General features: G+C 46.8%; 1 protein-coding gene across 1 annotated transcript in view; it reads right to left on the bottom strand.

The window, feature by feature from the left end:
- The window catches only part of LOC144829022 (uncharacterized), a 384,583-nt gene that overhangs the window by 210,869 nt on the left and 160,651 nt on the right, over positions 1-13,063 (bottom strand). The window contains exon 9 of the mRNA XM_078687737.1: positions 7,757-7,802. Within this exon, the coding sequence (XP_078543863.1) occupies positions 7,757-7,802 (46 nt within the window). The remainder of the gene's footprint in view (positions 1-7,756; positions 7,803-13,063) is intronic.

Below are 13,063 nucleotides of genomic sequence, written 5' to 3'. Positions count from 1 at the left end.
TCGAGGAGGAAGAGGCGGCTGGAGGCGAGTCGGGAGCGAGAGACTAAGACTACAGCAGCAAGCCAGGAGGCCAACGGGAAGGTGCTTCGCCCAGCCACACTTCAAGGGAAGTGTGGCTTGCACAGGTTAGATCTCGATAGAGTTTAAGAGAGACGCTGGAATTTCAGAGTGATATTCCTGTGGAGGCTTTGGGCGCTGACGAAGGCACAACAGCCAGAAATGCATCCGACACTTTCCACAATAAAGCCTCCGAATATATCCCCTTGGGTCTCTGTTCTCTTTTCTTGGAAGGAGTCTTTCCTGCACATATCCACGCGTCACGCCATCACAGAGTACCCCGCCTCACCTTGTGATCGGACCTCACAGGCTGGGACTGCTCGCAGTTCTTGTTTTCACCAGAGTGATTTGGATGGTCCTGATCCCGCCTCGGAACACAGGAGGAAAAACCGGCAGTGGTGAGGTTATTTCAACCTCGTTCTGGGCTGCAGGCACTGTCTTCGCCGCCCCTGCTCAATGGACACCTGTAATCTGGGGCTAGGCGTATGAGGGGAGCTGAGGAGGCTCTGTTGTGGACAAATAAGCTTATAAAAAACGGAGCATGACATTTTGTTTTGTTTTTGGACTCACCCTGCTTTGTTCCCACATCCACGCACAGAACTGTAATTTTACTCTATCCCCCCAGCACTAACCCCCATGGTCCACTTACAAGGGACTCTGGAACCTGTGGTTTTCCCAGATGCATGGGATACTACACAGGTGTGCTGCTTCAGATTGCTCTGGGGGAGGTGCGGACTCGTCACTTCGAGTTTAAGAGAGAGGCGAGACTTTCAACAGAGTGATATTCTTGTGGCGGCTTTGGGCGCTGACGAAGGCACAACAACAGCCGCCACTTTCCACAATAAAGCCTCCGAATATATCCCCTTGGGTCTTGGAAGGGGGGGGGGGCACACACACACACACACACACAAAGACTAAGACTAAGACTAAGACTAAGACTACCCCATCTGTTTTCCGAGCTGGAAGGCGCCAGAGCAGAGGACCGGACTACCACTCCCAGAAGCCCTCAGGAAAGAAGAGGAACTGGACCGGAAAGACGCAGCGAGCGGCGTTCCGCCACAGTGGCTGCAGCTGAAATACCCCTTCCCTACTATCGCAAACCGATACATCGCAGACGTCTTCTATAAATAAAGCCTGCGTTGCCCACAGTACCTGTCTCTGTGAGTCTATTCCCATCGCAAAGCTCACAGGCGCCCTTTTGTAGCATGGATTGGACCTCTTGCTGTAACAGTGTTATGTGCTCTTCGGATATGGGACGGTTTTTGGGTGGTATGTTGGGTGGAGTAGAATTGAGTTCCAGGCAATAACCATACTGGATAATTTGTCTCACTCTCACCTGTCTGTAGTAATGGCGTTCCAGACAGGTAGGAACTGATTGATTCTGCCTCCGAAAGGTGTTGTGTGTTCTGGAGGGAGTGTGGTGAAGTCACTGTTTGGTGGCAGTGGAGGCTCTGGTGTTATTGCCTCCACGACCTCTGCCCTTATTATGGTTTCCTCTGAAACCTCCTCTATTGGAGCCTTTGTTAAAAGTACCCTGGGTATTTGACATGAAGGTGTCGGAGGATTGCAAAGTGCTGCCCCTTCCTGCACCTCTATATGAGGAGCGACGAAAGGAGCCCCGGTGTTGTTGGCACTGAAGTGCCCCCATTGACTTGGCAGTTTGTGTCTTTTTTCATTTTATCTAAAATGGTGTCAACTGCAGGGCCAAACAGAAAATCTTGGTTTACTGGCTGACTGAGGATGGTGGATTGCACCTCGCTCTTAAATCCAGATATGCATAACCATGCGTGTCTGCGCAGTAGAACGCTGGTGTTGATAGACCTGGCCTAAGTATCGGCTGCATCTAGCGCACATTTGATGGAGGCGTTTGTTATGAATTTGCCTTCGTGAATGAGGTAGTTGGCCTGCGCCTTAAAGGGTTCTGGTAAATGTTGTATTAGAGTCTCGAGTTGGTCGTAGTGTGCTCTATCATATTTCCCTAATAGAGCTTGTGTATTAGCGATTCTCCAAGAGTTAGCAGCTTGTGAAGCTACTCTTTTCCCTGATGCCTCTAAAATTTTTGATTCTTTATCAGGAGGGGGTTTAGGCTTATGAACCTTTTTTGGAGTCTGTGGCTCTGTTTTTTGGTGTCGGCGCTTTATTGGGCTCCACAGCAGAATGAATGACGCCTGAGACATCTAGATTTCTTAGGAGGGCAAGAGGTTTTAATTTGCATTTTGTCCAAAGGACAAGTAGACAGTTTTATAGTTATAGGATACACAGCTGTTCAACCCTGTAGGTCACAGTCAGTAAATAAGTTGCTCTGAGCAGTTTATAGGCAGTGAAAGGGTCAATGCAAAAGCTGGGGCCTGCACTTTAATTTCCCCAGAGCAGAACAACAAAATGATAAAGCAGAGCTCAAAGTTGGAGCCAGCGCGATAATCTGTGCCTTCCAGACGCTCCCATGATCCTTTTATTTTCTTCAAGCATGAGACTTACATCGAGCTTCTGCAGCTCCAGTACACTCCCAGCACTGGCATGTAAGAGGCTGCTTTTTGTGCCTCTTGGACCCTTGCTCTGACTTGAACTGTATGACCCCTGACTTGTATTCTCTGCTCCTCTCCTAGGCCTCATAGGGCTCCAATATCCCTGCTCATCTTCAACTCAATTTGATTTCCCTTCTCATGCACCCCCTGCTTGGCACTTGCGTTTCCTGTACACCTTAGGTTACACCCGGTGCCTGAACCTGATAACCTCACCACTCCACCCTCCGATGCACTCTGACATCCCTGACCCGCTCCCCTTGGCCTCTCATATCTTACTTCATCGAGGGCTTACATTAAAGCACATTAGTTTTCCCATGGGCTTTCATGCAGGCCTAAGGCCACCCTCAATTCTGTCCTTCCACTAGGCCTCATCTCACTTTGTGCCTGCACCAGGGGCATTGTGAACACACCGCTGTAGCAACTACAGCAGCAGTAGAGTTTTTGATGGGCCTCTTCAGTCTGCAGGTCCGCAGACAAAGGCCCATAATGGACTTGAAAGGGTGGGTGGGAGAGTGAGTGAATGGGTGGATGAATAGATGCATGGATGAGTAGTGAAAGAGTCGATGGATAGATGCATGTATGAATAAGTGAAAGGGTGGATGTACAGATGCATGGATGAATACATGCAAGAGTGGATTGTAGATTAATATATTAATGAGTGAAAGGGTGAATGGATAGATGCATGGATGAATAAGTTAAAAGGTGGATGGATAGTTGGATGAATGAGTGGAGTGAAAGGGTGGATGTTTAGATGCATAAATGAATGAGTGAAAGGGTGGATGGATAGGTGCATGGATGAAAGTGGATGGATAGATGCATGTCTGAATAAGTGAAAGGGTGGATGTACAGATGCATGGATGAATAAGTGAAAGGGTGGATGTACAGATGCATGGATGAATACGTGCAAGAGTGGATGATAGATGCATACATTAATGAGTGAAAGGGTGAATGGATAGATGCATGGATGAATGAGCGAAAGGCTGGATGGATAGTGGATGAATGAGAGGAGTGAAAGGGTAGATACATGGATGAATCGATGGATGTAAGGATGGATGTTTGAAAGAATGGTAGGATAAGTGCAAGGGTAAATGAAGGGATGGGTGAGTGGATGGATAGGTTGAAAGTGGATTGATGAGTGAAAGCATGGACGGCTTATTGAAATGGCGGATTAATGGGTGAGAATAGATTAATAGATGGCTGAGTGGGTGGGGATAGATGACTGAGTGGGCGGGGGTGGGTGGCAGGGTTGATGGATGGATGGGTGGACAGTTGAGTGTAAAGGTGGATGGAGGGATTAGTGAAAGGGTGGATGGATATATGAGCAAAACGGAAGATGGACGGGTGAAAGGGTGGATGGAAGAGCGAAATCATAAATCGAGGAAGTGAAAGGGTAGGTGGATAGATGAGTGAAAGGGAGGATGGGTGGATGGATGAGTGAAAGGATAGATGAATAGGAGTGAAGAGGAGGATGTGTGGAGTGAGAGGATGGAAGGATGAGCAAAAGGATGGATGAGTGAAAGGAAGGCGAGATGGATCAGTTGGATCGATAGGTTTTGAGATGGCAAGATAGGTTTGAACAGGGGCTTCGTGAACGCACCACTTTAGCAGCTACAGTAGTGGTGGAGCTCTTGATGGGCCTCTTCTGTCTGCAGCTGGGCAGACAAAGATTTGTCATTAATGTGAAAGGATGAACGGATGTGTGGGTGAAAGGGTGAGTGAAAGTGTGGCTGGCTAGATGAATGAGTGACCGGGATGGTTGAGTGACAGGGATGGTGGATGGGTTACAGGGTGTAAGGATTAGAGAGCGAAAGGATGGATGAGTGTTAAGGATAAATGGATGGATGAGTGGAAGGATGGATGGGTCGAAGGGTTGGTGGAAGGATGAGTGAAAGGGAGGGTGGATAAATGAGTGAAAGGGAGGGTGTATGGATGAGCAAAAGGATGGATGGATGGTTGAAATGGATAGGTTTGGAGATGAATGGATAGGTTTGGAGATGGATGGGTAGGTTTGGAAATGGATGGACTGACGAACAGATTGGTGAAAGGCTAATGGATAAAAGAATGAATGGGTGCCACTGTAAAGGTGAAATGCTAGATATCAGTGGGTGAAAGGATGAATGGATAGATGCTTAGATGGAAGAGACAAGAGAGCTATTCTGGCGAGGATTCCAATGACTTTTTTCGCTTGCTTGGTGTCATAAGAACTTTGGATCAACGTGGTGGGTATTTTAATTTTCTGGTTACTCACTTGACCTACACTATGCTCCTTTCTCTACCTTGGGATTATCAGGTAGGCGTGGTGCTGTATGCCAGTGCGTTTTTACTAGACCGCTAGTATTTGGTCTCATAAAGGCCATATTGTCATAGAAATTCCTGGCACTGAACAAAACTACTTTGTAAAAGAGCAGAATGCTGTGACACACAATGAAGCCAGCTCACAGATAGGAAGAGATAGCATTTTAATAAAAACACAAGGTCTTGATTAACTCAGATTTAATTAGGGGCTCAAATGTTAAAATCACAAAAGTGCACCCATGATATATGTCTTTGTATTAATGCCGATTTACGTTTTTCATGAATTCACATGAATTTCCTTAAGTAGGCCAGGAAACCTTAGTCCTAGAAAATATTTGTGAATTGCATCTTAGCATGAGCAAATAGGAATATGTCCCAGCGGAAATCTTCACTTTTTCTCCAACCACATTTTTCCCAGCCATGGAAGAAACTTTACTTCTGCCATTGTCCGGGGTAAATTGCAGACCTTTCTCAGTATGGGAAAAGATTAGAGAAGAGCTGGAGAAAAACTCAAAAATTCAAATCCTTCTACAGTAATAGCCTGACATAACCAGAGAGGCTATTATCAGAGCTCTTCTATTAAGAGATTGCAGCCATTATTTGACGGCGCACTACATGGCACCAACGGGACAAGTGGATTTTGTTACAGGACATGTAGATTTATGAAGCTACTTGTCCCATGGACAAGTACATATTTCATAAAATTCCACACCCCTGGTCTTTCTTTGGGTCGGCAGCCTTTTTAGGCTCGGCGACTTGTTTTGGATCGACCGGGGCTTTTGGTTCGGTACGTTTCTTGTCCGAAGCCTGGTGTTTTTTGGGTTGATTGTCTGTTTTCGGCAGCCTTTTTAGGTTCGCCTGTATCAGTTGGATCGACGACCATTTTCGGTTGGACGATTTTCTTCGGTTCCGATGTCTTTCGTTCCGATGGTTTTTTGGGCTCGACTGCTAAGCCTTTTGGTGCCGAGTGTTTTTGCGGCGTGACGCTCTTTGGTGCCGATGGTTTCTCGGCGTCGACAGCTTTCTTAAGCTGTACACCCTTTGGATTGACGAACTTCGGTCGGGTAGACTCTTTTGGTTGTGCGCCCTTGGGGTCTACCAGTTTTTTCGGTTCGATGACCTTTAGCTGGAGAACTCTTTTTGGCTCGATGACTCTTCGGGCCAAGGCCACTTGGAGGCGGTTGTTTGTGCTTCGGAGCCGGGCTGAGAGGTGGGGTCTCCGAAGGAATGTCTTGATCTTGGCGAAGGCCTTTCGGCGATGCTTTGACTGGAGCCTTCTTTGTTGGGCTGAGTGGAGTGGGGGGCTGGGTACTCAGTTTTTTGCCCCGGTGTGATCTGGTCATCGGAGTCCGATGGATCCTCAACGGTGACGATCTCGAGATCGGAGTCGGCAGCTTCAGGAAGCTCTTGGTCGTCCTCAAAGATATTCTCCGGTTCAGACTTCTGCATCTCTCGCCTGGCAGCCCGTCGATTCCGGATCGTTTTCTTGGATCGAAATTGGGCAAATGCCGGGCCATCCTCTTCCTTGTGTTCAGGTGACAAACACTTGTTGCTTACTGTGTGTTTGTCAGTATGTGGGAACTTTGAGTGGCATTGTGGGCACCTTTTAAAAGGACTCTTTTCCATCAACGGAAGTCGCACGTGACGTCGATAAGGCCCAACGGCCGACGACCGGATCAAGATGAAAATCTGGATAAGTCGAGGGGTACCGAGCGAAAACAATACCGTCGAGTTCGAAGGCCTTTTGGCCTTAAGGAGTAGTTAGTTTCATCCGAACCCAATGGCGGAAAAAAACAATCTGAGGATGGAGTGGATGCCCATGCGCACTATGGTCCAAGGGAGGAGTCACCTATCTCGTGATACTTCGAAGCCTCTTCCAAGACAACAAAGTGCAATCATCCTGACCCAACACTAGGCGGCGATCTATGCAAAGATATGAATTCAGCAGCCCACATGCCTCGAACATGGAGTTGTCAAGTTTTCAGTCCATGTACTCTCTATGGTTTCCCTGGCACTTACAATATCTGAGAATGGGCTAAGATATTGTAAGGGCACATCTCATGCAGATATGCCCTCATCTATGGTATAGTGCACCCTGACTTAGGGCTGACAGGCCTGCTAGAGGGGTAATTTGCCTACACCATAGGCAGTGCAAGTGGGCATGGCACACAAGAAGTGCATCATGTCTACTTTGTTGTTTTGTTTGCACCAGGCCATGCATGCTGCAGTGGCAGTCTGCAAGGCTTGGGTGAGGGGTTCCTAGGGTACCCTCTTCAGTTCTGATGCCCTATGTCCCAGGTACTATTTACTAGGGACTTGGAGGGGCCTGCAGGGCAATTGTGGAACAGTTTAAGGGAAGGATGGAGGATACTGCAAAGGACCGCATTTTGTAACAAACATATAAAGAGCCAGCTTCCAACAGTTCTATTTGGAGGACATACATCTATTAGATTGAAAAACTACTTCAATAGACTAAAATAGACTAAAATAAGCTGAAAGGTAACCTTTTATAAAATTCCACATGTTCACCAGAAATACTAATGTAGACATCCCAACTATACACCGAGTTGAATCCACCAATTCAAGAGGAAGGTGTAGCAAATCTAAGTACCATGCAATGTACAGCCATGGTTAATAAAGATGATACAATATGCCTGAGATTTAACACGCTGTGCAGGCTGGGGAGATTTACAAAGAGCAGCACATGAAGCGTAGAGTGGGAAAGGAAATTATAAAACATTTTATGACCCCCACAAATAAATGGCAGGTTGAACAACAATCTTCACAATAGCATCTTATAGGAAGTTTCTAAACTGAAATAGATCAAACTTTTTTTATTGAAGTAAGCTAACCACCCCACTAAATCCCGGTTTACTCACGTGTTTCTTTGAATGGGGATTTCATCTGGTGTAATCTCCAATAATGCTTAAGAAAACAGAAAACAAATTAATGCAACAGCATTTTAGACATAAGGCATGGCTATTTGTTTTGTTGACCATGTACATCAAAGTATCTTATCTGGATTCAAAAAGCCTAAACCTGTGCCAGATTTTCATGCCAACCATCCACTATCTTAAATCCTTATATTAAATACTGTTGTATGTATATTTCTTAAGCTTTTACCCAATGGTTTTGGGTCTTTATTTGACCATCAGATGTAACCGTACCAATATTCTGTTCAAACATAGGGCCCTAACCCTCAGAAAAAATAACACTCATTTGTACAAGTGTTATCTGCAAAGGTATTTGGAATTTAAATTCTAGAAGGGTATCTCCGGAAAACAGTGAAAGAACATATTTCAAAAAGGAAAGTGTTCCCATCCCCTCACCCCTAAAAAAGGACTTTACCTAAAAACAGTATTTCTATCTTTCGGTCATTTTAACAGATTAAAAAACAGTTAACATTCTTTTAAATCCTAAATTGTACTCTGGATAGGCAGTCTTCAAACCTTTTTATGCAAAGCGACTCTGGAGTAAACAAAATGAAGAATTTTTAAGGTGTCTCATATTACCACTTGCTAAACATTTTAAAGGTGAACTCTGAATAATGCTCAGAACATTAAATGCTCCAGCTCCGGCAAAAGCAGTATTGCTCGCTTCCTCACAAGATCAGAGTTGCACATTATTGCACTCAAGATACCTGCCTGCCCTGACCCAGATAGACCCTTCCCGGATACTCAGATGTTAGCTGGCCCCAACATTCCCTTAAGCAGCAATTATGGATCGGCAGCTGGCTTACACAGGCAATCTATTGGCACTCCAAGACCTTTAGCCATTTCAAGTTTTCTTGAAGTCAAAAACCAAACAATGAAGAGCACCACATCTATCCCTCAGACCCTTTCAGTTAATCCTCACATGGCCATAATGCACTGCTGTTACAGGTCAGACCCTCACTGTAAGCCGTAATAAAGACTCAGCTCTGCCGTCACTGCCCAGTAGACACCATCCAATATCCCAGAGCACTTTTCCTAGCCCTTACAACCTGTGTGGCTCCATGGCAGCTTGCTTTCAGCTCACCTATTACTCATCAGAAACCTCCATTTACTGTGCACTCAATTTTTAGCTCATAGGGAGTGTTACAATGTTGTTACAGGGATTTTTTAAAGTACACATCACCCTGAAAAATGAATTATCAGCGCAAGACTGGACAGGAGGGAAAGAGCTGATGCGTACTGTGAGAAAGTGCCATCTTTCTTGCCTTGGTATTCCCCCACTTTTTTCTGAACTGATGATGTGCTTTGACTGAGTAAGCCCTGGGTTCCTGCCAACCAGGTACCCAGGGCCTGTGCTCCTTCTCTAAAACGGTTGAAACTAAAACCCAATTGGCATCTCTGGCCACCAATCAGCCCCTAGTGAATGGTACCTTAGGCACCCAGGGCATGGTGACCAGAGAAGACCCCTTAGGGCTGCAGCACTTATTGCGCCACCCTCAGGGACCGTGTACTCCGACACCCACACACTGCCTTTGCAGGCTGAATGTAAGTTTCAGAACTAAACAGAGAGTAGACATGGCACACACCCGTGTGCCATGCCCACAGAACCTACTGCACTGGCATACTTCAGTCACCCCTCTAGCTGGGTGCCCTATCCCAGAGGTGTGGGCACAGGTGCATGAGCCCTGTGCCCTACAGTACCCAGAGCCATTCCGGGGCACTGTAAGTGCAGTGATGCCATTAAGAGTATATGGTGCTGGGTGGTTGTCACTACGTACTCCACAGCACCATAATGGCTACATTGAAGACTGACAATTTTGGTACCAAACTTCTCAGCACATTAAAACGGCACTGATGTCAGCGTGGAATTTAATGTAAAGTGCACCAGAGGGGATCTTAGAGATTCCCCCTGAAAAACTAACCTACAATCCACGTCTGGGCTGAGTGGCTGCAGAGGCTGCCACACAGCAGACATGTTGCTGGACCCCTGGTTGGAGAGCCCTCCCGCTCTCCAGGGCCTGCAACAAGGCACATCCTGGGCGAGGTGCTAGGTCTCCTCCCCCAGGATGGGCAGGGGGAAGCTTCAAAGGCATGCCGCCTCTGTGAGCTTCTCCAGATCATTTGCTGCAACTGGCCCCCACCAGTTCTGACCCCCACTCTGGTGGGAAGACTGGCGGGAAAAACGACATCAGGAAGGGGCGTGTGCCAGCCTATGCCAACCCCACCCCTCAGGTGGGGGAGACTAGGTGAAGCACGACCCCGGGCTCGGGCCATCTTGAAGATGGGGAGCCCTGCCCAATCACAGCTAGGCTCCTGCCCCCCTCCCACAGGAGAGGGGCACCCCAGGACAGGTACCTATTGGTCCCTGTCCTTGCCCTACCTGTAACGCCCCTACATTCAGTACTTAGGGGCTCCCTGAACCTTCCTTCCTCAGATCCCAATAAGAAAAGAAGATCAAGAAGAAGACCCGCCGTGCAGCTGCTAACAGGACGACAACAACTGACTTGGCCCCAGCCCTACTGGCCTGTCAACCCTGGAACCTGCTCCTTGCCTAATCCCGGCGACTCCTGCGGACAGCAACCTTGGTGCACCCAGAGGACCTGCATGCCTTGACCCTCTTAAAGCCTGGGTCTCCCATCAGCAGAGGCTCTGCTGCAACAACACCCCTGGTGCCAGCCAGGCAGCTCTGGACCAACCCTCTGCACCCGCCGAGCCCAGCCCGTGCCAGAGTGATCCAGGACCACGAGGACGTACCCCCAGCGACTGGGACCCCAAGTCCAGTGCCCAAAGACCCTCCGACGACCCAGACAACGCCTGCAGCCTCAGGACAGAGGTAAGATTTCCCGACCTCAAAAGACACCCCTGAACCAGCACCCCACGGCCCCCTGTGCCCAACTCCTGGGTGCCTACCTATCCTCCAAGACCCCAACTTACCCCTCGAAGTGTTGGTCGCTCCAGACGATCCTTCGTCCCGAGCCTGCAGCCTTTGTTCCCTTTCCAAGTTCCTCATTGAATAACATTGAGCGTCCGACGGCTCAAAAGCACCCTGCACCCAGCCGCCCGAGTGGCCCTGGCAGTGCAACCTGTACCCTATCCTACTTCCCCATTTGCCCTGAGCAAGTGACCAGGAGCCCAGCTCCTAGAGCCGCGTGGCCTGCTAGCCAGCAGCTACCAACCGAAGGCCCCCTTTCCCTCATTGGATATCATTGGACCCCTGAGTCTATGCCCAGAACCCTAACTTCGCCAGCCAAGTACTCACCTGGAAACCGATAACTCACTTACCGGCCATTGGATAACACTGACTGGAAAAGTCTTTTAAGTGTGAAGTTTTGGAAACTACAAATATTCATATAAAATCACCCGAATTCCGAAGTACAAACCTGTGATAAGGGGAGAAGCCAGTACTGTACCTTGTAGCTCAGCACTGAACCGCAAAAGTAATCCTTACCGGGTTTACTAGTAACTTGTATTTTCTTTATAGGACTCCATTGTCTGCTTTTCTATGAGAAGTGTCTACTTTTGAAAACTAGAAATATTCTTTAAAAACCATACAAAATACAGAAACTTAATTACTTACCTGTTTTGAGTTGAGACCCCAGTGCTGGCCCCAGAAGCCAGTACTGGATTACAAAAGTAACAAGATCGTACGTTACCTGCAACCTGAATTTTCTCCCATTGGATAACATTGCCAGATTCCTGTTGAAAAGTTTCCAAGTGTGAACTTTTAAAATAGCTTTTTATTCCTGAAAAATCAGTACCATACCTAAAACGTTTTTGCTGAACTGTTTTCAGCTTAAACCCCAGGACTGAACCTAGGAGCCAGTCATGGAATTACCAAAGTAATCTACAAAGTAATCATCTGTGTTTATATTAGGAAATCCATTGAGCTCAATGCTAAATTGTGTGTAGAATTATGTTGCCTACTGAAAACACTACCTATTGTCTTTACAAAGTTTATTGCCTTTCTGCAAAGTACTCATCTGAGACCTCTCATATTGAGAACAGTATATATTTCTTTATACCTGTGGTTCTAGAAATAAAAACTATATCTTGATATAAAAACAATTGGCCTGGAGTTCAGTCTTTGTGTGTGTGAAACCTTTTGCTGACTGAGTGTGTACAACAAATGCTTTACAGTGTCATCTGGTACTGCCTTACTGCTCGACCAAGCTACCACTTTAGAGAATAAGGTCACACCTGGCTTTAACCTCTGTTATACCTCTGGGGTTTGTGGACTAAACACTACCTTATTCTGGTCCAGTATATATAGAGCCACTTTCTCATACGTACCAAGAGTTAAAAGGCTACTGAAGAGCATAGAGGTAAGTGAAAACTAATGAGTAGATTGGAAGATTCAAACCCAGCCATGCTGCTGCGTTTTAAGCCACCTGAAACCTTTTAAATCTGGTATTTTGGAATGCCCACTTATAGGGCAGTCTACAAGCGACTCGGGCTTGAGTTACAGATTTGAGTGCAAGGATCGTAAAATGGAGAATGTTTTTCAGAGAATTTTCAGAATTCTTAGCAGATATACATTCAGTCCTTTTTTTATTTAGGTCGCTACACTGTCTAGTAAGTGAAAGACATCTTCGAGACTTTCACCAAGCTGACTTTGGAATGTATTCTGCCCATGGCTTGCTAATTGGATTTGTAAGTCACATTTCCTGGCTTTTGATTTGCTGGCTTTATTTGCTTTAGGCTGTGCAGATCGAGTTCGTACCTCCCCTTGCTACAGTGGTTTTTACATTATTCTTCCACAGACTAATTTTCTTTAATAAACAAGCATTAAAATCTGGTTCTCTTCTCATCACATTTGCTGGGCATTCAAGAACCGAGGTGAAATGTCAAGCTGTGTTTTCGTGGGAGCCTGCTGTTTATTTTGCTTTCACCCAACTTCAAAGTGAGAGCGCATATAAGAGGCATGCATAGAACTTTCTCCATGGAGCCTCCTTGTGCCCTTTTTTGTATGTTTTATTCGTTCTTTGTTGAAGTCAGTCAGTTCTCCCAGGGGTTCTGTAGGTCGCTGACTGTAGGACAGGGCGACTTTTGGTGCAGGATGTCTGGAAACTGCAGACGGGCTGGTAGAGCTGGGGCCAAGTCAGTTGTTCTCTGCAGTCTCCTCTTCGTCTTTCATCGTAGGTTGCAGGAATCTGCTTTCTTGGTTCAGGGCTGCCCCCTAAATGCTGTATTTAGGGGGTGTTTTAAGGGTCTCGGGGTCAGTAGCCAATGGGCTACCCCTTAGGGTGACTACAC

This window comes from Lissotriton helveticus, chromosome 4_1 (assembly GCF_964261635.1).
Source record: "Lissotriton helveticus chromosome 4_1, aLisHel1.1, whole genome shotgun sequence".
NCBI classification, from domain to species: Eukaryota; Metazoa; Chordata; class Amphibia; order Caudata; family Salamandridae; genus Lissotriton; species Lissotriton helveticus.
This window is presented reverse-complemented; position numbering and strand designations above follow the sequence as displayed.